The following is a 26,514-nucleotide window of genomic DNA, read 5'->3' as shown; positions in this document are numbered from 1 at the left end:
AATAAATCTAAAAAAAAATTTTTTTTTTAATTAAAAAAATCAGAGGTGATCATAAAATGAAATATGAAATATGTTGTCTATCTGAGCATGGGCTGGACCCTGTTCTAGGACATCTGATGATATTCAAGATTCCTTCCAGCTCCATCAATCCCAGACAGACCAAAGAAATATAGTTGCACAATCCGAAGCATCATTTTACGGGTGTCATTCCTGGAAAATGAAACTCTTGCCAACACTTTTCCTTAAATACACCGCCTAAGGAGGTACATCTTGAAGACAGACAAGCTACACCACACACCAGACTATTTCCTGTGCAGGAGGGACTCTTCCAGAAGGGCTCCAAACCCGCAGCTGAGTTTCAACAGATGTTCTTTTTTAATATATGTGAAATTCCAAGCCCTACTTCTCTAGTTCTTAATGTCCTGAACAATTTCAGAAGCCATCCTTCTGCGCATCCCCAAAATTGTTTGACAAAATCAAATGATGATGAATTCTGCCCAAATTACCTTGTTTATTACAACCTCTCCTGCTGTTGATTACATTTAAGTGGGGGAGAGGGGATGTGAAACACGTTGGGGAAAGAAATCTAAAAACTCACCCACACACCCTTGCCCATCCTGTGGGGCCTGAAAGCCCTGATAACAGAGGCAGCGGAAGGAGCCAGCCGTATTGTCACAAAACCCGTGACTGTCACAAACAGTGTTGTTTACACATTCATCAATATCTGCAAAAAAGACATCTGACATCAGACACAAAGCACAGACTGACAAACACCAGATATTAATGGATAGACAGAGGTGCTCAGCACACCCCGGTTAGCATGAGATGATCATGTTTACACAGAATGAACTTTTAAAACATTTTACATATCAATAAAATGTTTTGATGAAAATGTCTTCATAGACAAATGTTGGGCTCTGTGAGAAAACATTTACTTTGCCTCAGGAAATGTTTTCAAACGGAAATGACTGCTGTAATTGCCATGGTCATATTTTCTACATGTTTTCTACCCTTTATTTCCAAGGACAGTATACTCCCCTACAAGGGAAACACGTGAAAGTGTGGTCACCTTTTTGGATCGTGGCCCATGCTCACAGTTCTATCTGAGGAGGTGGGGCCGACAGAAGCCCTGACCTGCCTGGCTGTTTCTCACTCAACCCTACGTATGACCTTGGTCAAGTCTCAACAGCATTCCCAGGAAGGGAGGAGAGAAGGAGTGGGAGGAGGGCGAGGAAGACAGAGAATCTGATGAGTTCAGCAGAGTAACCAGCCGGTCTTGACTTATTCACAAGAGAATATCTGCTGTCACCAAGTTAGAGTCACTTAAGGTCCTAAGCATCAATCTGCTCCAACTAACTAGCAGTGGCCGACTTGTAAATTCACTGTGTTCCCTATAAACATGATGGTAGTGGTCCTGAGCCTTTTTTCCCCAATAAAAATGTTCTCATAAAAGTGATGTCTCAATTATAAACCTATAAACAGACTTTGAGATACACTTTTTTATCGTTACAGTGACTAATTTACTTCTCCCTTTTGTTCTCATCCCCCTTCTCCTTGTTACAGCCACACTCCACATTTCCATCTGTTGGGTTCTGTCCTTTCTGCCTTTGGATTACATGGTCCCCAAATATAGGCTTTTGGAGAAACAATTAAGAAAATGCAATTACTGCATCCAAATACATGGGAAGATAGCAAATGGTTAAAAAAAATGATACGCAGCCCTTGACAGAATTTAGTTTGGAGGAGTTAAAAACACTGAACTTTCTTTCCTCTTCTTCACTTTTCTTTAAAGTTTTAATTTAAGTAGTCTCTACACCCAACATGGAGCTTGAATTCACGACCCTGAGATCAAGAGTTGAGCAATTTTTCCAATGAGCCAGCCAGGCACCCCTGCTCTTTCTAAATTTGTTAACTCCGAGTCAAGAAATGTTCTAGAAGAAAGAGATGAATGCAATAATTATTTGGTGGCTGTCTCACCTCCTTCCCTCATTTTCTAACATAATCAAGAGTAAGTTCAGAGACTGTATCACTTTTGAATTGTAAAAAATAAGTGACTACCCACTTTTCTTAATTTTCTCTACACAAACAAAGCTGTCCCTTCTCCTTTCAAGGCCAAAGTTCTTTCTCCCCTCCTTACCAGTCTCTCCTCCCTCTAGTCCTACCTGAAGCATCCTCAGTTACTTCTACCCTCACTGACTTCAAAAATGTTAAAATTTCAGGGGCGCCTGGGTGGCTCAGTCGGTTGAGCGTCCGACTTCGGCTCAGGTCATGATCTCACAGCTTGTGGGTTCAAGTCCCATATCAGGCTCTGTGCTGACAACTCAGAGCCCTGGAGCCTGCTTCAGATTCTGTCTCCCTCTCTCTCTGCCCCTCCCCCGCTATGCTCATTTTCTCTCTCTCTCTCTCTCTCTCTCTCTGAAAAATAAATAAACATTAAAAAAATGTTAAAATTAAAGAAAAACATATTAAAAGCTCTTGGAAAAGCATTAACTTACTGATGATGTCACCTACTGTGCTTTTCCATTCATTCCATTGCTGCAAAATGTCTCAAAAGAACTATCTACACGCACTGCCTTTGCTCCTCACCTATCTCATCAGTAAAAACAAGTAGTAACCATACTACTACCAGTGATATTGGTATAGTCCTAAAATTACTGTGAGGACCCAACAAAATAACATGTATAAAGTGCTTATAACATTGCCTGGCATGTGACGGGAAGCAGAAAATATAGGCCAACCGTTATTATCACTATTATTTCTCCTCCTCTTCCTTCATGACCTACAAACTCACTTTCTCCCTCTTTATTCAAAGAAGCTCCTCTGAGAAAGGCCACCAAAGGCTGACCTGTCAGTAAAGTTGATGGTCATTTTCCAGTCGGTCATCACCATCATCCTTGACCTCCAAGGCTGGCCAGCTGCCACCTTCAACTCTCTCTTTCATATCCCACAGTGAAATATTATTCTTGTTTGACTTTTAAAATTTTTTAATGTTTATTTTTGAGAGAGAGACAGAGAATGCACGGGGGAGGTGCAGAAAGAGAGGGAGACACAGAAGCCGAAGCAGGCTCCAGGCTCTGAGCTGTCAGCACAGAGTCTGACACAGAGCTCGAACTCATGAACTGCGAGATCATGATCTGAACAAAGTTGGATGCTTAACTGACTGAGCCACCTGGATGCTCCAATTCTTGTTTGACTTTTAACTGCTTTGGCTGGACCTCACCCTTTTGCAGCCTGAAGGTGGGTCTGCCAGGGCTTGGGCCTCCCTAGGACCTGCTGCTTCCTCAGTGTTGCTTTGTTCCACCCTTTCCAGACAATCTGGACTTCAATTACCATTGTCCCTGGAAGGAATTCCAAAGCTTCATCTCTAGCCAGAAGATCTTTCCTATTCTTAATCATTCCCATTTCATCTTCTGGTATAATCTCAAACTCATCAAGCCTAAAACCAAATTCACTATATTCCTCCTAAGCCACACTTCCTGAGCTTACTGACAAATCTCTCTGATTTCTATCCTTGTTTTTTTACCTCCATCTCTTACTTCAACTTAAACCAAAAACTCAATGACGTTATTTCACATCTAAAAAAATGAATCTCTCCTGCAACATCTAATACAAAGATGATATGCAGTAAGTCTGTTCTGATGGCTTTCCAATGTCAGCATAAGGCAATTTATTTACTGATCACAACAGTAAGAGTAACTACACAGTATCATCAAATTACTTAACACAGATCACTGTTAATTTTAGACTTACGGAAATGTTATTTACCTAAGAGATTATTTGCTGAGCCACAGAATTTAAGGGCTGGAAAGAAACTCAGAAATCCTTCACATTACCAATTATATACTGGTGATTCCCCAGTCTTTCTCAAAGGTTGACCTCTGTCCTTTGAAAACCATTTATTTGATACTACGGGACATTTTCATGATAAATGAACTTATTATCACCCTTCTCCTCATCTTCAGTTCTCCTACATTGTCTTTATCAGAGACTCCAACCAGTCACCCCAGCCAGAAATCTTAGGGGCATGCCTCCCTCTCTCCTCAGCCCTGTCCCTCCCCTATCATACCCTCTTATCTATCCCCCCCCATACTTCTTATCCCCAGCTTTGCCCTCCCTCTCATCCATTCTCCACAACTGCAAACCTGTCAGTGAGACTCCCTTGCTCAGAATATTCAGTTATCTCTTCTTAGCTAGAGGGCACCAACCACTCTCCATGACTGAGCACAGAGGACCCTTCCTCCTTGGGCTCCTGGCTAAATATCTGGCCAGAGTTCTTAGCCCAACACTTCCTTCCCAATTTATGCTCCAGCCCTCTGAGCATACCAGAGTTTCTTGAAACCCCGTGGTCTTTCATTTCTCAATGACATGGGACCACCACCCCCCCGCCCCCCCCCATGCCCTGGCTCTACTAGAAAGTCTCTCCATTATCCGCTTTGGTCAGAAACTCCTCCAGGCTGATCAGGAATCAGCCCAAGGGACACCTCCCACACAGTAGACTCCATGGTCCCTCCTCTCTGCTCCCAGAGCATTTCGTGCAATTGCTGCGCCGATCAGGGCCACTTTTTGGGGTGGAGAACCTTCGACAGGCTCTCACCAACAACCTAGTGCCCTACTTCAATGAGACTGTAGATAGTAAAGAGGGAGGAAAGAAAACCAGTGCCTAAAAATCTGGCGGCTTTTCAGTCCAGATTCTTGAAGTAAAATCTCTTGCTTTCCCTTTTACTAATCCTGTGCAGTTACAGGAGATGATGACTTCGTGTTAATGACCACCAGCTCGGGAACTGAATAAGTGACCTTAAGGTGAACAAGTCCTGAGATGGTTGTGAATTACTGGGCGCCTTGCAGTCTCAGACTTAATGTACCAGTGATTAACACACAGAAAGTTTAGATGAGCAATATTTTGGATTTGAATGAATAGGAAAAAATAACGTGGAATGCCTGCTGGAGACGAGCTCTTCAGCAACTAATATTTTATGAAAATGATACACTCTAACTCTCCACAGTTTCATGTTTTCAACAAAGAGGTGAGGTAATAGCTTAATAAGAGGACAACATTTGTTTTACTTCTCTGATGACCTGTATAAAACAACATTATTTCATTAGAACTCTCTTTGATGATGTGAGCGCTGAGATATTTTTCCATTGTTAGCCCTGTCTGTGAACAGGAATGGCTATAATTAAGATCAACTCTATAAAAATAAAAATATGTTAGAAGAAAAGCCCTACCAAGATGCAAGTTTCATGAAATGGACAAGTGAAAGCCGTCTTGTTTTGTTGAAGTTGATTTTTGAATATGAAACACAATTTTGAAAGATGCTAATAAGACAGGTTTTCTCTTTGCTTAATGAATGGCCATCCTATTAAATTACTGAAACCAATTTTGCTTAGACATCTGAAAAAGCCATACATGGCATTATCACCACTCATACTGTCTACCAGAGGAGTGACAAAGAAATGACTGTCCAGAAACCTCTTGACTGGCAACCCTGATGAATTAGTTATGTCCCCTGTAAGAACTGTTAATTTCTTGTGCGAGTTTTTGCTATTAATATTTTACAGAGCAAGGCAGATATAAATATTATGGATATGGATTCACGGAAGAATGACACAGACCAAGGATAGTAGATCGCTGACATGAATCCTCTAATAACAACATTAATATAAATGCCAGAAAGAGAAACAGAGCATCATTCCGGATGACTGGAACTACCAGTGGCTCGTTTTTCAAGTAGCAATACTGTCAATGACTGGACAGGCCCACACTGTGAAGATCTTAACCTCTGACCCATTTGGTAGATCTATTTTCCTTGTCCATATGCTTTTTACTTGGTACATTTTATCAAAAGACCAAAGTTTTTCAAAACCTACTAATTATTATCGGGGATTTTATACATAAGAGCAGAACTCCAACCATATTCCTCAAATTCCCAAATAAAGGTATAAATGGTGTCACCTTCCCACTTAGGTAAAGTGAACTATGAAATAAGGTCAAATAACGGAAAAGAGGCATGATTTTCTAAAAGGTAAACCTTATTTACCTACCAGAAAATTACAACTACATTCAGACTTCAACAATGAAATTCCTAATAAAACCTCAAGGATTCCATTAGACTTTCTGTACTATATCCCTCCAAGTATGGGTGTGGGGAGAAAGGAGTATTTGTGGATATTTTGTCAATGAAATGATTTGGTTTTCTTTCTCTCAAACACAGTTGTCAGCTTGTTGTGCTGCTTCTTCTTTCTTAACATGTCCTATCTTTGTTTTATTGATTTTCTCTTTCTTTATTCTGAGTAAGACACGACTACCTGTTGGAAGAAAGAGCTCGCTAATGAGCCTTTTGCTGCCAGGACACTCTAGAGAGACAGATGACAGAAACAGGTCCCAGTTCTGATCATTCACTGGAAAATCTCCACAACTGCATGGTTGAGAAGAAAAAGCCTTCCTGTCATCAAACCTTTTGTATATGAATGATGGGGTTCATCTCAACTTGAAGGGACTTTGAAGATTATTCAGTTCAACCCCTTCATTTAAAGAACTAGAAAGCTGAGGCCTAGGGAGGCAAAGTAGCTTGCCTCAAAGTTACCCAGTCAGAGCTGGCAAAGGAACAGAGTCTAGTGTAGGAACAACCTTCTGAATCTACTTTTGTGGCTCTACTCACCACAGCCTCTTGTGTGGTTCTACTCATCAGAGCCTCTTGCGTCCCATCACGGTGATGGCTATAAAAGGCCAGGACAAGAGGACAAACAGAACCAAACTGTGAGTCCAACAAGCATACTGGAGTTTTTTCACTACAAAGATGGAAGTCAGGACACACACTTTTTAACTTGGCCCTCACTGACCCAGTATCCTCTCCTCTTGCCCTTCAACAAGGCCTGAACACCAATTACCATCATACTTGAAACCTAAATATCCAAGGTACTGTAGGTCCTAAAGAGGTGATTTTTCTGGGAACCCTTGCAAAGAAGGCCCATCAAGCACCTAAGTTGTTCCAGCCACAGGAAATCCCATGGCCATGTCTAGCATTGCTGCTCTCTCAATTTCTTTGTAAAAAGAAATGACACACAATTTCAGTCCAGGGCTTCCTGACCAACTGCAAGTGGTTAAATATTTGGTGCCAGAATCTTAGGAAAATAAAGCCCAAAGATTTGGGGGTGGGGGGTGGCGCTCACACTGGAAAGGATGGAGGGTTCCTGCTTCAGGGGAAATGCAGACTTCATACTTCTTACTGAGAGGAACGGAAGCCGACCAGGAGACAGTAAATCCCAGCCAAGAAGTAGGATTGAACAATGTTAAACCAGCTGAATAGCTGCCCAAAGGAATTTTAAAATGGCATGGCTGCTGGCCCAAAAGAGATTAAGGTCTCTCTCACAGCAGAGGAGAGAAGCCAGGATTAAACAGAAGAGGGGTGCAAGGCCTAAAGAAAAAAATAAAATTTAGCCAATAGGAAATTAAAAACTGGATTTGGATATGGTCCAGACAATACAATAGGATATGGAAAGAGCCTTATAAAAAAAGGTCCACTGAGGTCTGGCAGCTTTGACAAGGCTGAAGAATATGGGCCTTATGTGTTATGGAAAATAACTTTGTTCTAGGAAATGGGGATGAGCCAGAAAGCAGCAAATCGATGCCCTTGTGCAGAGAGTGACTACCATGCCATTGTTCGACAGCAAAGGGCGGGCAAAAAACATGGGGCCTTGATGGTCACAAGTATGTCTTGAAAGCTAGTAGCCTAAATTAAGCAGCAAGAAATGACAGAAGTAGCAAATTATAATTCAATTCAACTTTCTAGTACATAAATTCTAGAAAACGAGACTAGCCCATGAGAGATCATTTTCTTCCTTCCCTTGAAACCCACTACTTGAAAAAAGATTTACTTAAATTATGCTTTAAAAATTACCCAGAGCAGCCTCCCATTTGATTTCTGGAAAAAGCTAGAAGTTCCAGAGAAAGTAAACCAAAATTGTGTTCTGATTTTAATCACTCATTATGTGGACAATGGATATTCACCATGCACAGTTAAAGACACCAGGAAAACCACCCTAAAATCACGAACATCATCCCAGTCCAAAAACATGGGACTCATCCTCAATTACCTCCCCACATCCAACCATCACTCTCTTCTGATTTTCTCTCTTGGTTCTATCTCCATGCTCTCTACTCCTCTCAACTTTATCCAGAGGTTCCCTGCCTCCAACCTCAATTCCCACAGTGGCATTCTAATGGATTTTGTGCTTTCAGCCTCTCCAAATCCATCCTCCATAATAACAGAATAATTAACCTATTGAAACAGTCCAATCAAACAATCCTCTGCTTAAACCTCTTCAGTTTTTCTCCATGGAAAACAGCATAAAGGTCCTTGACACATGCCCTCTGGAGCTCATCCACAGTTGGCTTCTCAAGACATATGCTTTTCTAGCTGACCCTCTGCTCCTGTATCTTCTATTCCTTCCCTCTTTCCCTCTCTATTGGGTCATTCCATCAGGACCAAACATTTCCAGTTATCGTCTTAAAAGTAACCAAGAGCCTCCTTGCACATAAGCCCTTTAGCTAGAATCATATTTTTCAGTCTTTTTAATAGTCAAGGTTCCAGACCTTTCTACACATGCTGTGTCTATCTACTCCATTTAGTTCTCATACATTCTTAGGTAGCTCTCATTTACACTAATCCACTGAAATGGCTGTTGATAAGCTCCCCATTCTGTAAAATCCAAAGGATTCTTCTTGACTGGTACCTTCACAGATCTCTCAGTGGTATTTAATACAGGTGACTACTGTCTTCTTCAAGTACTCTCTTTCTTTCTTCCCTTGGATTCCATGGTCCTACACGCTCCCGGGTTTCCTATTAATCCTGAGGCCACTCCCACACAACCTCTGTCTTTTACCTTACTCCTAAATGTTGGTGTTTCTCAGGGCTTAGTCCTGAATGCTCTTTTCTTCTTATTCTATGCTCTCTCTTGATGGCCTCATCCATTCTAACAGCTTGAAATACCATCTATATCTTATGACTCCCAGTTTATATCATCAGCCTAGACTTCTCTACTAAGCACTAGATCTAAATTGATCCAATTGCTTGTCTGATATACCCACATGAATATTTCATGGGCAGCTCTAATAAACTACAATTATAACTGTGATCTTTAAAAAAAAAAATGCTTTATTTTTACCCCTGTCAGCAAATAGTACCAGCAAACTCCTACTTGCTAAATCCAGAACCAGAAATGTATCCTCAATACTCCCTCTCCTTATCCTACATCCAACCCAACACTATGTTCTAACCCAATACCAGGTTCATTTCCAAAAGATTTCCTGAGTCATTCATTTCTCTCCATCATGCTTTACTGCTCTAGACTGAGTACCAATATGTCTGGCCTGAACAACATCCTGCAAGAAACCCCCTGACCTTTCTCATGCTCCTCTAATCCCACTTCCAAACAGCACCTTGGGTGATGTGCACTTTAAATACAGTAAAACCTTGGATTGCAAGTTGTTCTGAGTGTGTCCTGAAAGACGAGTAGTACACGATGCCAAATGTCTCATGATCACAACTAAGTCAATGGTTCTTCTCTCACTCTTTCTCTCTCTCTGAGGGATGGTGGGTGATCATCTCCCATGCTTGGATGTTCAGTCTCAGGCCGTGGTGTTTGGCAGAAATCAGTGACTTTTCAGAACATTGGAAAGAGCCCACATCTGGCACTAGTAGTGTATTTTTTGTCACTTCAAAGCACCCACAGGCAGTCCTTTGCTTTTCCACACAAGAATAAAATTAGGAATGCTTTGCTTCATTCTTGGTCAGGCTGCCTGTAGATACAGACTCTTTCTTTCCTCTGGTGCCTTAGTGCCAGTTACCTTAAATTCAGTATATGACAAGAGCTTATTAATACTGTACTGCAGTCAACATCCATTAGTGATAGTGAAAGTCATCCTACACAATAGCCCTCCTCTCTCTTGTCTCCCTCACACCAGCCATGAAGGTTTTCAAAGGTAAGTGCAAGTTAATTTGTTTACTTTTCTTTATATTTTGTATTTTATTATTTTGTATTATACTACAGTACTGTAATCATTTTCACATGAATATTTTTAGGTTGTGGAATGAATCATCTGAGTTGCCATAATTTCTTATGGGGAAATTCATTCGGATATACAAATGCTTTGGATTACTAGCATGTTTCCAGAACAAATTATGCTCACAAACCAAGGTCTTACTGTATATAAATTAGAGTACTGAGTAAACTCAAATGTGTGTAAGTAAACTCAATGTGTGTTAAGAGGACACACATTGAAAAGGACACAATTATTTTATATACCTCTAGCTAATGGGGAAAAGAATTCATCAAACTATGTTGCACTGCCTTAAAAAAAATCACACGCCTAGGGGCGCCTGGGTGGCTTAGTCGAGTAAGCATCTGACTTTGGCTCAGGTCATGAGCTCATGGTTCGTGAGTTTGAGCCCCGCACCAGGCTCTGTGCTGACAGCTCAGAGCCTGCAGCCTGCTTCGGATTCTGTGTTTCTCTCTCTTTCTGCCTTCGTCAGCTAGCGCGCTGTCTCTCTCAAAAATAAATAAACATTTAAAACAAAATTTTAAAAAATCACACCTATAAGCAACATTCCAATATTACAGTATTAAAAAAAAATACGCACCTTTGAAATGATGAACTATTTCATCATTTCATAAATGTATTTAAGGACAGTGTATCACTGTCCTTAAAATTAACCAGTCTGTTTCTTTTACACCTAGAATGATATCGAAACCCAAGTTTCCTGGGAGGCTTTGTATACTCTGCCCCTTACTCTCCAGCCCATGAGTCACTATGCCTCCTTCCCTCTCAGCACCTGACACCAGTCTTTACCACTTCCCTGAATGTATCTATTACTTCCCTGCCTCAGTGTCCTTCCCTTCACCACAACTCCACCTGGCATGCTGCCCACCACCTGGCATCCCCACCCCACTCTTCCAGCAGGTAACTCACTCTTTAGAGCTCAGCTAAAATGCCATTCCGTAAGAGATCCTTTAGATGAAATAAATTAGCTTTCCCCCCTCCACCGACTCTTTCCTTGCCTTTATAGCAGCCGTAATGGTTTCTGGTCACATGCTGTCTGGAAAGCTTATTTGTGCATTTACTGCTTGCCCTGTGCACATGCACATCCTGGAAGTTAGAGACCATACCTGGCTTGCTCACCACCACATGCCCATAGCATGGAACCAAGCCTGGCACATAATAGGGGTGTAATGGCAATATGCAACATATTACTTGTTTAATACAAAAGCAAGCAAGGCTTCCACAATCCAGCCTGTGCCTACCTGCTTAGCTATATCTTATTCATCACTTTTCTCTTTCACATGTTCAACTGAAACTAATTTACTTAGTGTTCCTCAACCTGTTCAGTATTTTATGTCTCCAAATCTTAGCTTGTGGTATTTATTCCACCAGGACCCACTCCCGCCGCAGCTCCTAGGCCACATTTTTTACCTAGGGAACCTTTGTCTGCCCTCCAAGCCCTTCAAGGCTCAGATGGAGTCTCTTGGAAGCTCGTGACCCAATTTTGTGTTGAAAAATGTGCCTAGTCACATAGCCTTCTCCTGCCCCTCACTAGACACTTAGGAAGACCCTAAAAAGATGGCACATGACATTAGCAACAAAGCCCAAAGAAAGCTGAGCCACTCACAGTGGGAAAAGAACCAATGAAGCAGTGGCACGGGGCTAGAAAAGCAGCTGGTGACACAACCATTTTCCATTCCTTCAAAAGCAACAGTCACGTTAAAGCTACGCCAAGTTTAAAAAGTTAGATTTATAATGTAGAACCTTGTATCTGAAATTTTCAGAGGCGAACATGAAAAGCTGTTCTAGGATGAAGATAAAAGAACTGAATGGTAAGAAAATGTTCATTTTCGTATCCAGGAGCATGAAGGAGTTAAATATAAAAATAGCGCCATAAAGATAAAACAGTCTGAAAAACAGGAGGATACGATTGATCATAATACAGAATATGGCAAAGTAAAAAGCTGGTAAGGACATAACAGCATCATAAAATTAAAAAGGCACACTGAAGAATTGGGGAACTATCTATCAAGCATTGATAAATCAATATTATCCTTAATACACATAAGAAAAACACAAACTCCACCTCATACAGGCAAAAAATATTTCACAGAAAAGATAAATATAAAAGAAGGTAACCTCACTAAGAGAAAATGTATTATAATGAGATATTACTGGGGCACCTGGGTGGCCCAATCAGTTGAGTGTCTGACTTCGACTCAGGTCATGATCTCAAAGTTTGTGGGTTTAAGCCCTGCATCAGGTTCTCTGCTGATAGATAGGTAGATAAATAACTTTATACTTGTTAGCATTTTCTAAATTTTCTACAGTGAGCACATTACTCTCAAAATCAGAACAATTATATAGTTGAAAAGAACTATTTGAAGATACAGAACAATTATATAGTTGAAAACAACTATTTGAAGACACCAAAAGTAGAAAATCCGGATCCTCTGTCCCCCTCTTTCTCACTGCCCCTCCTCCATTCATGCATGCACACATCCTCTCTGTTTCAAAAATAAACATTAAAAAAATGAGATATTATTTTCTCCTTATCAAATTAACAGAAAAATAGGAACAGGAGTTTGTTGAGAGTGTCAAGAGCCAAGACTCACTGCATGGGGGTGGAAACAGAAGCCAGCAGAACATTTCTGGAAAGCAAGGTGGTCCCACGTATTGTTAAGACACACAAGATTGCCAATATCCTTTGATCTTGTATCAAGTGTCTTACAAGCCAGTCTAAGGACATGATCATTAACGAAAATAAATGTTTATATACAAGTGTATTCACAGAGCATTAAATAGCAACAACAAAGGAAACAGTCTATATCTCCACAATTAGGAAGATACTTTTACAAGTATATGGTATGCTCATGTTATAAAATTATGTGGTCATCACAAATTCATTTTCAAAGGGATATAACTATCAAAAAATATAAATACTGTAATGCTAAGTGAAAACATAAAGGTAAAGACAGCCACCAGGGTGGCTCAGTTGGTTAAGCATCCGACTCTTGATTTTGGCTCAGGTCGTACCTCGCCATTCATGGGTTAGAGCCTCAAGTAAGGCTCCGCAGGGCCTGCTTGGGATTCTCTTTCTCCCTATCCCCCTTGCATGCATGCTCTCTCTCTCAAATAAGTAAACTTTAAAAACTAAAGATAAAAAGTAGAAGATCTTACTTTAATACTTAAGCACCGAAAACTCTAAAAAAGAATATAGGCCAAATATTAACTGGTTGGTAGATAAATAACTTTATACTTGTTAGCATTTTCTAAATTTTCTACAATGAGCACATTACTCTCAAAATCAGAACAATTATATACTTGAAAACAACTATTTGAAGATACCAAAAGTAGAAAATTCTTTTACGAGTGTATACCCAAGTATATATTGCACTCTAACCAGAAAAAGCAAATGAGTATAATAAAACTATATACACAAAAATAGAATATTCATAACTATTCTAAAAAGAATTATAAAACTGAAAACATTAAACATGTCTTCCAATTGACAAAAAAACAGAATGTCTTAATTTACAATAAAGTATTTTGCTTCAAATGATAAAAATTACATGAGAAAAATGCTGCTGATAATTATTAACAATAGTATACACACATTCTGTTAAAAAAGCCACAGCAAATCTCAATAATTGCAACTGCAATTGAAATCAAGCAAACAAAAAAAAATTTAATGCTTTTTAATCTAGCCAAGTTTTGTTTCTTGCACACAAAGCTGTATTTGTTTAGTTTTCAAAAACTCTGGAGACTGCCCAAAAGTACAAATTTCTGAACATTAATTCAGACATTCTGTTGAATGAAAAGTAAAAACACTTTAGACCTAATCCCTTCCTTCAATACAAATGGTAAATTCTCAGCTGTAAATGTTTTCTACTGGAGACTGACTTTTCTATGGTATATAGTTAAGTATTGTATACAGTTTTACTTTTTATTATGTGAAAATAGATCTTGGACCAGTATGTTTCATATCCCAAACTTATTTTATTTTCCTTTCATCAACTGTTGAGTTAAAAATCAGGGAAATAGGGAAACATTCTCCAAAAAATATGCATAAAAAAAGCAGGGGAGAAAGGGATTGATATAATAATAAATACTCCAAAAGGCAGCCAAAAACAAAAACAAAGGAAAAAGAGATGAGACAAACAGAAGACAAAGAGAAAGGTATAGATTTGAACCCTCCAATACCAATAATTATGGTAAATGTATGTAAACTAAATTCTCCAATTAGAAGACAAAAATGGTCATCTGGCTTAGAAAAAAAAAAAAAAAACTATTCTGCTTACAAGAAAAAGGCCGCTTCAAGATAAGAACATGAAAAATTGGGGAAAGACAAACCATACAAAATCTTATTGAAAGAGGCTATGTAGCTATACTGATAAAGTAGATTCAAAGACTAGATGCACAGGTAGAGACAAACATGGACCAAGGGTCAATACACCAGGAAGACACAAAAAATTCTGTATTTAATTCCATGGTCAGATACTGTATAAAACAAAACCCGGGAAACTAAAATTGTAAACAGATAAATCTCCATAATAATGGGAGATTATAAAAGACCCCTTCAGTAAATTATGTAACAAGCAGACAAAAACACAGTAGGGATACACATGATTTAAACAATTTACAAACTGAGCACTAATTAACATTTATAGATCCAACTGAAAAATAGACATAGTATTCAAGTACACAAGGAATATTACCAAAACTGACCATATTCTGCCCCACAACAAATTCCAAGGATTGAAATCACTGAAAGTATGTTTTGTGGCCAGAGAGGTATTAAGACATAAAAAACAATGTGGTGCCTGGGTGGCTCAGTCAGTTGAGCGTCCACCTTGGGCTCAGGTCATGATCTCAAGGTTCCTGACTTTCAGCCCTACAACTGGGCTCACTGCTGTCACCACAGAGTCTGCTTTGGATCCTCTGTCTCCCTCTCTCTGTGCCTCCCTCACTTGCGCTTTCTCGAAAGAAAGAAAGAAAGAAAGAAAGAAAGAAAGAAAGAAAGAAAGAAAGGAAGGAAGAAAGAAAGAAAGAAAGAAAGAAAGAAAGAAAGAAAGAAAGAAAGAAAGAAAACATTAAAAAATGTATATAAATAACAAAAGATTATTAAAAATTCCCCAAATGTCTGGTTATTAAGCAAAACATGTATAAATAATTCACTGGCTGAAGAAAAAAAAATGACAATGCATTTGTAATACTTTTGTCTGAATAGCAAAAAATATATCAAAAGTTGAGGATGCAAAGTCATTCTTAGAAAGAAGTACATAGCCATAAATGTATATTAGAAAATATATATATATATATATATATATATATATATATATATATATATATATATTACAGAAAAGAATGTTGAAAACCCAATGATCTAAGGATCTATCTCAAGAAGATATAAAGACAAATGAAGCCCAAAGAAAGAATAAACATAAAAGCAGAAATTAACATAAGAGAAAAGAGAAAAATCAACACAAGTTATTTTTTGCCAAGACTAATGCCTGTAGAAAGACTGAGAACAAAGCAGGGGCACCTGGGTGGCTCGGTCCATTAAGAATCAGATTCTTGATCATGGCTGAGGTCAAGACCTCACAGTACGTGAGTTAGAGACTGCACTGGCAGTGTGGAGCCTGCATGAGATTCTGTCTCTCCCTCTCTCTGCCCCTTCCCTGCTGCTCACTTTCTCTTTTCTTCTATCTTGAAATAAATAAATATACTTAAAAAAAAGAACAAAACAAAGAAAGCACAAATTAGTAAATAAAAAATGAAAGGCATCACTAACACATTTTACAGACATTAAAAAGAGATATAAAAAAGATATTAGGAACTACTTGGTGACAATGAATTGGAAATTTTACCTAAAATGGATAAATTCCTTAAAAAACAAAGTTAACCAAAATTCTCATGCAAAGTCAAAAAACCGAATGTTACTTTATCTTTTAAAGAATTCTTAACTGTAATTTTAAGACTTTCATAATACCACCCTGGACCCCAACACACACACACACACACACACACACACACACACACACACACGATAATCAAAAACTTCCAGGCCCTAATGACTTTCCTTATGAATTCGTCAAGGAATCTGAGAAAGAACTCACATCAATCTTATACATAACTTGTCCAAAAAAAAACCCAGAGGAGGCACTTTGGAACTTATTTTATGAAACCATAACCACCTTGATTCTATAACTTCAGAGAACATCAGAAGTACATTCAAGGTCAAACTCTCTAATGATGCACATATTCTCAACAAAATGTTAGCAATATGGCTCTAGGGATATACTGTATAAGAAGGATACTAGGGGCGCCTGGGTGGCTCGGTTGGTTGAGCGTCCGACTTCAGCTCAGGTCACGATCTCATGGTTCGTGAGTTCGAGCCCCGCGTCGGGCTCTGGGTTGACGGCTCGGAGCCTGGAGCCTGCTTCCGATTCTGTGTCTCCCTCTCTCTCTGCCCCTCCCCCATTCATGCTCTGTCTCTGTCTCAAAAATAAATAAACATTAAAAAAAAATTAAAAAAAAAAAGAAGGATACTATATCATGACTGTTGGATTTATTATAAGAACACAAAAGTCTTTTTCCTTAAAAAGGAAAATCAATATGGCTGCAATGTGTATGTGATGGTAGGCAGTGGAAATACCATCTTCAACCATGATTTACAATCACATGTCAAAGACAGCAGAACAAGATAGATGTCGCCTGGGTTCCAGCATGGTAGATCTGAATCCTCAGCCCGAGATTACTTACGCTTGATGTTACACAGAAAAAAATAAGCTTTTATCTTGTTTAAAACAAATAAGCAAAAACAACAACAAAAATAAAAACAACCAGTCCATGTAATTCACCACATTAATAGAAAAAAGGAGAAAATACAATTAAAAAAAAAGAACACAATTATTTCAATAGATGCAGGAAAAGCATCTCTGATAATTCAAAACCATTCATAATAAAGACTCTCATCAAACCATAACTGAAAGGGAATCTCCAGAGAGCACATATTAAAAAAGCCTATGGCAAACATCAAAGTTAAAGAAATATTTAGTGCTTTTTCTGCTGAGATGAGGAAGGAGACAAGTAAGCTAGCTATCACTACTTTCATTGTAGTGAAGGTCCTAGACAGTATAATTAAAAAAGGCATAATTACTGAAAGAAAATAAATAAAACTAGCACTACATTATCAGTAGACAACATAGCTGTTAAGTACAAAAGCCAAAGGAATCTGCAGATAAACTAATAAAAATAACAAGTAAATTTAGCAAGCTCATAGGTCCAAGGTCAATGCACAAAAATCAAATTGTTATAAAGGTATAATACACCTTTTAAAGTTTATGTATTTATTTTGAGGGGATGGGGGAGAGGGGCAGAGAGAAGGAGAGAGAATCCCAAGCAGGCTCCACACTGTCAGCACAGAGCCCAATGTGGGGCTCGAACTCACAAACCTTGAGATGATGATCTGAGCTGAAATCAAGAACTGACTGAGCCTCCCAGGCATCCCAAGGTAAAATACATTTTAAATACCCTTCACAACAATATAAAAATACTGAAAACCTAGCAACAGCAACAACTCTGTCCAATACTACAAAAAAGACTACCACAAAACACCAAAACAAATGAAAGAAAACCTAAATAGAAGGATATGTCATGTTTATGTATTAAAAGAGTCAATACTGTAAAATATCAAATCTTCCAAAATTGATCTATTGATTCAATGCAATTCCAATCAAAATCTCAGCAGATTTTTTTTTTTTTTTGGTGAAAAGTGATAAGCTGATTATAAAACTTATATAGAAATGCAAAAGGCCATGAAAAAGTCTGACAATTTTGATTAAGAACAAAACTGCACAACTTAGAATTTACAGTACATACATTAGTGTCCATTATGAAGCTACTATAATTAAGACAATATGCTACTGGTACAAGGATAAACCAATCTAGGGATGGAATGAAGAAGAAAAAGAGTCCTGTATATTTACACGTGGTTCATGACAAAGTTCCCAGTGCAAATCAGCGGGAAAAGGGTACTCTTCTCAATAAAGGGTGATGATCCAATTAGAATCCATTTAGGAAATAATTAAATCTTGACCTCTATTTCACACCATACACAAAAAAAGTTTTAGTGCTATTACAGATTCCAAATTCTAAATATAAAACAATAAAGCTTTTAGAAGACAATATCAAAGAGTATCATAATGACTTTAGGGTTTGCAAAGATCATGGACACAGAGTGTACTGATCTCAAATGAAATAATTAAAACACTGGCCTTCATTAAAAGAATTTTGGTTCATTTCAACTTACCATTAACACAGTTGTTGTATGGAGTACCTCATTTTGAAGAGGTCTTCTATGCAGAATTAGAGAGCTGAAATAATGCTCAAAAAGCCAACACGGTAGAAAAGTTGAACATCAACCCTCACAAAGGAAATGCAAATTGACAGGGTAGGAGAATACATTACTAAGTATGGCTAACCTTTAAAAGAACTGACAATACCAATGACTGACAAGGATGTAGGACAAAAACATGTATTAGAAGTCGGGGCACCGGAAACTGGTACTCTGAAAACTGGCTGTATCTATGAAAGGGAGACATACACGTATTTTAGGACCTAGAGATTATACTCCTGAGTAATATTCCACAAGAAATTAGTGACTATATCCACTAAAAGCATGTTCAAGAATATTTATAAAAGCTTTATTCATAATAGTCCCAAACTGCAACAAACCAAGTGCCCATCAACAAAATATATACAGTATATTTACAAAACAAAATACTATATAGCAATGAAGGTAACTGATATATTGCTACATATAACATAGGTGAAGCATACGAACAGAATGCTGAAGGTAAGAAGTCAGACACAAATGAATAACTCCTATATGATTCCACTGATAAACTGTTCAAAACCAGGTAAAACAAAGCCACAGTAATGAAGACAAAATAGTGGTTACTGCCCTAAGTGGGTAATGGGGAAGGGAATGGGGTAAAAATTAGGAAGAAGCTACATCAGGAGAGAGCAAGAGAGTGAGAGCCAGGATAAAGGAAGAGAATCCCAAGCAGGCTCCACAATGCCAGGGCAGAGCACGACAAACAGTGAGATCACCCATGACCTGAGCCGAAATCAAGAGTCAGACACTTAACCGACTGAGTCATCCAGGCACCAGAAACCTTTTTTCTTTTTTAAGTTTATTTATTCATTTTGAGAGGCGGGGTGGGGGCAGATGATCTGATCCCGGCTCTTCGCTGACAGCAGAGAGCTCGATGGGGGGGGCTCAAACTGAAGAACCGTGAGATCACTACCTGAGCAGAAGTCAGACACTTAACCGACTGAGCCACCCAGGTGCCCCATGAACCAAATCATTTTAGATTAACTGCTTTAAAACAAAATTCAAGAAGAGTCTTTCAGCTTTTATATTTCAAATTTCCCTGCTCATGGAGGGAAAGACCGACAGAATGGGGCAAGTGTGCTATGTCTCAGTGACTGAGGAAACTCACGAGGCTCAGGTTCTGTACGTGGAGAGGACATTTGTCATTAAACAGCTTCGAAAGCCTGCAGTTTGCACTGGGCACACATCTTCCCACTCACAGAGGGAGAGCCCGGGGTGAGGCAGAGGCAATGGGTGGGGAAGCCACTGCGTGAGCCAGATGTTGGTTCGATTACAGTAACAATCTATTATGGGTTAAAATCCAAAACTAAGTGTCTGTGATACTTAAAGGAAAAATTCTAAATCAAGTTGAAAAACGGTACATTTTTAATGAGACATAAACCAGTCTTTTTGACAAAAGCGAAACCTGGATACAGAAGCCAACTACGCTTCTTTTAAGAAAAAGAGTATCACGGTGTATTTCTGAATTTGAAAAGCCATTTCTTCCTAGTTCCTCCACTATATGTACTGACAATGTTACAGAAAATCGGGAAAAGTGAATGAGAAGGACTTAAATTTGCTACAGGAAAGAAACATCTCTAAGACTTTCAAGGAAAGAAATGAGAAGAAAGCTTGAAAAAAAAAAACAAAAAAAACTTCTCTGCCCCTGAAGATAAAGAATGAGCCTAATTTACTATTATATAACAGACTATCACAAAAAGTGAAGTATTGGAATGAATTCTCCATGGTGAATAAATTCCATGCCATTCAGAAAAGTTTCTTTAGATACAGGAAAGAGTCTGAACTCCAACCACATATTTCTAACCCAATTACTTGCAGGCACTAACGTGTGAAATGCATTTTGTGTTTCTACACTACATAAAGTTTTTTAAATGCACTATTACTTTGCACATATTTATTTATAACCAGTGGATTGTCTTTGCGTTAATTTAATAGTTGTACATTTTTACAACCAAGACTTTCTAACAAATAAACATCTTCTAACTTCAGAGTCATGGTGTACATTTTCTCTTTTCATATAGCCTTTCTCAGGCTAAGACGTGTTGCCAGCAGAGCTGGGAGAAAGCCCTAAGCACAGGCCAAACATATCAAACCCCAGATTCATCTTTTTGACACGTAGGCCCCAAAAGCAACATAAGATCAGCCAAAAAAATTCTCATTTTTTTTCACTATTCTAATTTTTCTCTTTCTATATTCAAATAGGAGGCCAAGAAAGATCAGTTATGAAACCACAGAAAATAGACAGCGTATCTCTAGAAATAACAACTCCAATATTTAAATGCAAATAGGCATCAGCATTAGCCATCGGTTTATTGGCAACTGACTCATGAAACATTTTGAAACTCGAAATACTTAGGGGGTGCCTGGAGAAAGTCAGTCATGTGGCACTCCTAGGGAAAACAAAGGGTGAAGAATTAAAGCAAACTATGTATAAATGAGTTACCCTGCTATGCTTCATATGGTTTATGTATTAATTTACATAATTAATAAATAAGTTATAATAAATACATTTGGGGTTAAAAGCACATAAAATATAACATAGTACCTTCTTTAGACCCAGACCTGATGACTCAGAACTATCAATTTAAATCACAAATACTTAGGTAATCTGTGTATTGTATATTTTGTGAGCACTGATCACTTAAAAACAAATAGATGTTAAATGCTTTAGATGTCCACATATTTTAAAAAATGGCAATAGATGGCAAAGTAACGAGGGTACCAATGTAAAAAGTGCTAAAATACTAAGACTAATTCACATCATGGAGCACGTTCTATGGGACCCGGCTCCATTCTAGGTAGATACTTACCAGCACACAACAACATATTTAATTCTTACAATGGCTCCATGTAGGTAGGAGCATCATTTTCACTATGCACACGGGAAACCAAAGCACAGGAGCTGTGGTAACTTACTCAAGTTCGCACAGCTTGGAAGCAGAGTAAGAGTCCAAGCCCACATACTCAGAACCCACAGCCTAACTGCTTAACCACTACTGTACCCAATAATTATGCAGGGTGTGCTTTAGAGAATTAAGTCTTGAAAAAATAGGAAAGATTTCACAAAAACACACAATACGCTCGATCTGGAGTAATCTTATTGTATCTATTTCCTGATATTCCAGGAGGAGTTACAGACTTCAGCCTTTCACTTAGTCACCATTTACCATGCTCTGATCATTCTCAATGCTATACGGGTGTGAACAAGACCCACTGCGAAGTCCCATCAGTCTTAGAGTCTAGGACTGGGGTCTGACAATAAATAAATAAGAGAAATTAGAATAAGGTGGTTTAAAAAAAGCAAAAGGGGAACGGGAAGTTCTGGAGGTGAATGTGAGAAAGGGTGATCAGAAAAGGTTTCCTTGAGAAAGATACATTTGAATAAAGACCTCTAATAGAGAGGAGGTGACCATCTCTACACTTCTTAGTACGGTAAGTCTCTTTGTCTTAAGCTGTTCACTGCAGCCAAAAGCATTCTGATTAATACTAATCCTACCCACGGGTTTGTCAGGCAGATTAAATGAGCAAATTGGTATTATGCACTTAGCACAGTGCCTGGCTCACAAAAACAATTCCGTAAATGCTAGCTATTATTATTTTTGCTATTGTTTTAATAAAGTCATGAAATCAACTGTAGGAATAATCTCTAGTCCACTCATGTTGGGACTCCGAGACAACCACACAATATTCCATCAGCTGGATGCCTAGACAAATAACCGGTTCTGGAATCAATACATTAAGTGTTACAATTCAAGCCTAAAGTCTAGAAATACCTACCAATCACAACAACCTTCCATGACCTATAAAGAACTCCGGTTGTAGACGACATCAAAAGACTCACCGAAATAGATGCAGGAAGCCTGACGCCCTGGATGTGAGCTGGGTGGCAGGAAAAGGTGTTGAAGGGGCAGCTGACTATCTACAGACTTCACTTTCTGGCAGTTTCGTGTCGATTTTTTTGGCTGCAAGGAAAGTGTTTACTTCTCTGTCTATGCACGGATGATTTTCCATAGCTCTGGGGTTTTAAAAGGTCAGCAGTGATAAAAGGCTTAGGAAGAGCTCTTGAATTTCTGTGCTACTATTATGAATTTCTTTATAAAAATGTTGATATACGGAAGACAATCAAGCAATGCATGGAAAATATGTATTCCAGATCCAAAAGCAGCTTATTCCAGCAAAATTTCCTCAGCTCTCTCCCTAATGATTTAAACATCCATTTTCACTCACTTCTGCAGAAGTACATTCACAGGAGGAGTGAGCGTGAGGAACAGGAGCCTTTACAGCAGGAAGCCACTTCCCTTCTTCACCTGGAATGTTGTATGATCCCTTTCCTTTTTTTATACATGGGAGAAAAAGGATCTTATTGTTAACCTAAATTCCCTTTGTTTAGAAAAGAAACACTCAGGTTGTATTCTCACTAGATTTTTCAGTTTCTGACCATAAAGCTACTAAAACAACAAAAAACAAAAAACAAAACAAAACAAACAAAAAAAAAACCCCCAACAACCCTAAAAATCTTTGGGCCAAGTGGCCAGATGTAATATATTATTGTGATACGGCACTTCAATGTCTTACTTGGCTAAATCATTTAAAAAATATAGTTTCTCCTTGGTGACAGATACAAAGTTCTATCTCCACGCCACAAAGTCACCAATTGCGTGGCATACTATCAACAATGATTTTATACTTTCCTTCTATACTGTTCATAGAAAATGTACCTAAAAGTCTACAAACAAAACCATGCTTGCTCCTGATTACCTTTTATTGCTTTGATTTGGCAAGACTTTACCATATTTTCTGGCTCTAATGAACACAAAATTAGCCTAAAAGTTTGAACCTAACTTCTTTCAGGCTTTCTTTCTCACTTTTTAAAAAATTTTTTTTTAGTAATTTCTATACCCAGCGTGGGACTCAAACTCATGACAACAAGATCAAGAGAAACATGCTCTTCCAACTGAAGCAGTTTTTCTTTTAGTTTTTCTGATACCACCAGTCTCAGTAAAGTTCAAGAAGCTAGCCATCCCCACCACTTGCCTTTGGTTACGTCTTCCTTTCAAATGAGTGAATTAGCAAGAAGTGGTTTGTAGAAGATACTCTAAAAACTTACAGGATTAGAATCTCTAGAGCTGCTGAACAACAGGACTGGATTCTCTGAATACTCTGGGATTCAGAGCTCAGGCTCCATGTTTTAAGAAGTCCCTTTCCAATCCTTAGAGTTCTCGAATTTGGATCAGTTTTAGAATTATTTTGAAAGTGAGAGAGAAGCTTCTGATTACATATTCTGTCTGAGGTATTATTTTGAAAAGCAATAACTATCCGGGGGAGGAAAATATGGGAGAATACAGAATTCATATTAAGGATTTTGATTTTTTCCTTTCTGATGAAAAACAGGTCATTCTAGAAATGGCCTGACTTTCAAGATCAGAGGTTATTTTCGCTTAAATATTTTTTAATGTTTATTTAATTTTTGACAGAGAGAGAGAGAGAGACAGAGGATGAGTGGGGGAGGGGCAGAGAGAGGGAGACACAGAATGTGAAGCAGGCTCCAGGCTCTGAGCTGTCAGCACAAAGCCCGACGCGGGGCTCGAACTCGCAAACTGCAAGATCATGACCTGAGCCAAAGTTGGACACAACCGACTGAGACACCCAGGCGCCCCCAGAGGTTATTTTCAAGAGCAGCTCTAGATACACAATAAAATTGCACAGAAAGTTCCCATATTCCCCCTTACCCCCTCCACCCCCTGTCCTCTCACCCAGGTGCCCTCACTATCAATATCCCTGAACATTTGTTATGGTTGATGAACACACAATGACACATCATTATCAATCCAAGTCCACAGTTTACATTAGGGTTTGCTCTTGGTGATGTTCGCTGATTTCTACTCCCCAGTCTACACAACAGAATTGATGTTGGCAATAGAATAAAGGCCCTCAGCAGACAATCCCATGCCCTTTTATTTACTGATAGGCTATTATTAGCAGGTAGATGGGCAGTGTGAAAAAGGCACTTAATATGGTTTCATTTGTTACCCAGACACAATATTTTATTATTTCTCTAAGGCAAAATGGTCAAGTCAGACCTCCCCAGTTAGTATGGTTCCAGCTTTCCATTCCTTGCTCCAGGCCTCAGATCTCTCATACCCTGTTCTACTTGGTTTTCTCACAGGGTTTATCTCCTTCTAGCCTATTATGTAGTTTACTTATTAGTTAACTGCCTGCAAGCAAGTAGAAATTTTTGTTGTTCACCGATGTGGCCCCAGTACCCAGAACAGTGGCTGGCATGTAGTATTCACTGAATATTTGTCTAATGAATGAATGAATGAATGAATGGGGATACCTTCTAAAAGACAGGGAGTGATTTTGGTTGTGGTTTGGAGGCCTAATTAGCCATGACTAACCAGGTTCTGCAAGCCACTGGTGCTGTATTGCTGGGATCCTTCAAGGTCCCCGCTAGGCCAGTGTGACCATTCTAAGGTGTGAACAGGCTGGAAAGCACAGTGAGGTCTAGACATGTCTGATGTCCCCAACTCTACTTGTTGTATAAACTCTCATTCAACCTGGAAGCCCAATGGGGACAGCACTGTGGCCCCTGGCCAAGAGCAGCGTGGAAAGAGAGCCTTGAATGCTGTGATGCAAAGAAGCCAAGGGATGCTTCTCCACAGGGGTCAGGGGACAGGTGTGTGACACTTAGGAATCTGACCGTCCCAAGGGTCCCAATTTGCCCACTCACATACATTCCGGTGACAATAATGAAACCAAACTTTGGGTCAGTTTATAAATGGGATGGGAGATATTTTTCATGAGTTAAAACTCTACAACGACAACAACAAAAGGAAAAAAAAAACTAAAGGAGCAAAAGAATTGTGATTTAAAAAAAAAAAAAACATGAATAGGATAAATTGGGATACAGAACAGTGAACTCAGTGAAAGAGGTAAAAAGTTTTCTTTGCTTTCCTACACAAGATAAACACTCGGACCAGAGGATGTAAAGGTGGTGGCAGGAGGAGATGAACCACAGTTCCAAGAAGAAAGCAAAGGAAAGAGGAGGAAGTCTGAACTTCTCTGACATCCATGCACGGGAAAGGAGAAAAACGACCCTTATGATATTTACAGCATGTGGCAACCTGTACTCATTTATATCCACAAAGCCTAACTATGCTATATTGTTTAAAGACAAAAACATAATTTTCTGGTATGTATTATTTACTTACTTATCCCAGATTCTCCTCCTGGAACCTAGGCTCCAAGTGGACAAGAACTATGTGTTTTGCCCTCAGAACAGTTACAGTGGGAACAGTAACAGTGCCTGGCACAAGACAGGCTCGCTAACTCTGAGCAAATGACTACATGAATTAACAGCTCACCACACACTTCCCACTCCACTCCAGCTGAATTTCAAAAAACACTGTTGTTCTTCATGCCATGTAGGAGAATCAAGGTGTTCCTCCTTCCTCTATCAGGTACATGTTCCCAGAACACCACGTACACATGGGAATGGAAGGATCCAGTGATGGTGTTTTTATTTCTATACTATCTGCCATGCTAATTGATAACTTGAGACAGTTTATGCTGACAGAGTATGCCTCTTCACTGTGGTTCAGTAATTCTGACCAGACGCCAACATCTCCCCTAAGCCACGGGAAATCGGGGAAGGGCCCTCCTTCCCTCAGTTCGTGGGATTCAGTTAGCCCAGCTTAGAGCATCGGGATTCAGTCAGCCCAGTTCAGAACAGGGGACGCCAGCCCTGTGTACCCAAGGCTTCAGCTGCTTAAACTGGAAGCTCAGAAATGAGTTGGTGGATGGGCATGAAGAGAACCAGCCACTTCTCACTGTTCGCTCAAGTCCTATGTACATCAGTTCCACAGCTAAACCCTTGATCACATGGGCTGGCTTCACCCTACACCACAGCCAGGGGTAGAATCAGGACAGACTGCCACTGCCACAAGTTTCATGCGAAGTCCAACAAAAGAAAATCTGGACTAGTTTAATGTAGTGGAGTAAGCCCATAAAAAATGAAAGCTTTGCAAAGCTTATTCTAGAAAGAGAATAACATGCCTACTAATTAGGTAGATTT

General features: G+C 39.1%; 1 protein-coding gene across 11 annotated transcripts in view; it reads right to left on the bottom strand.

Annotated features, from left to right (window-relative positions):
• The window catches only part of LTBP1 (latent transforming growth factor beta binding protein 1), a 402,356-nt gene that overhangs the window by 48,107 nt on the left and 327,735 nt on the right, over nucleotides 1-26,514 (bottom strand). For 7 of the 11 annotated variants that reach the window (XM_058683000.1, XM_058683003.1, XM_058683001.1 and 4 more), the window contains one exon: nucleotides 599-724. The exons of the other annotated variants lie outside the window; for them this stretch is intronic. In XM_058683000.1, the coding sequence (XP_058538983.1) occupies nucleotides 599-724 (126 nt within the window). The remainder of the gene's footprint in view (nucleotides 1-598; nucleotides 725-26,514) is intronic. 11 annotated transcript variants of the gene reach the window in all.

Source organism: Neofelis nebulosa, chromosome 9 (genome assembly GCF_028018385.1).
Source record: "Neofelis nebulosa isolate mNeoNeb1 chromosome 9, mNeoNeb1.pri, whole genome shotgun sequence".
NCBI classification, from domain to species: domain Eukaryota; kingdom Metazoa; phylum Chordata; class Mammalia; order Carnivora; family Felidae; genus Neofelis; species Neofelis nebulosa.
The sequence above is the reverse complement of the archived record's forward strand: the minus strand, read 5'-3'. Positions and strand labels throughout refer to the sequence as shown.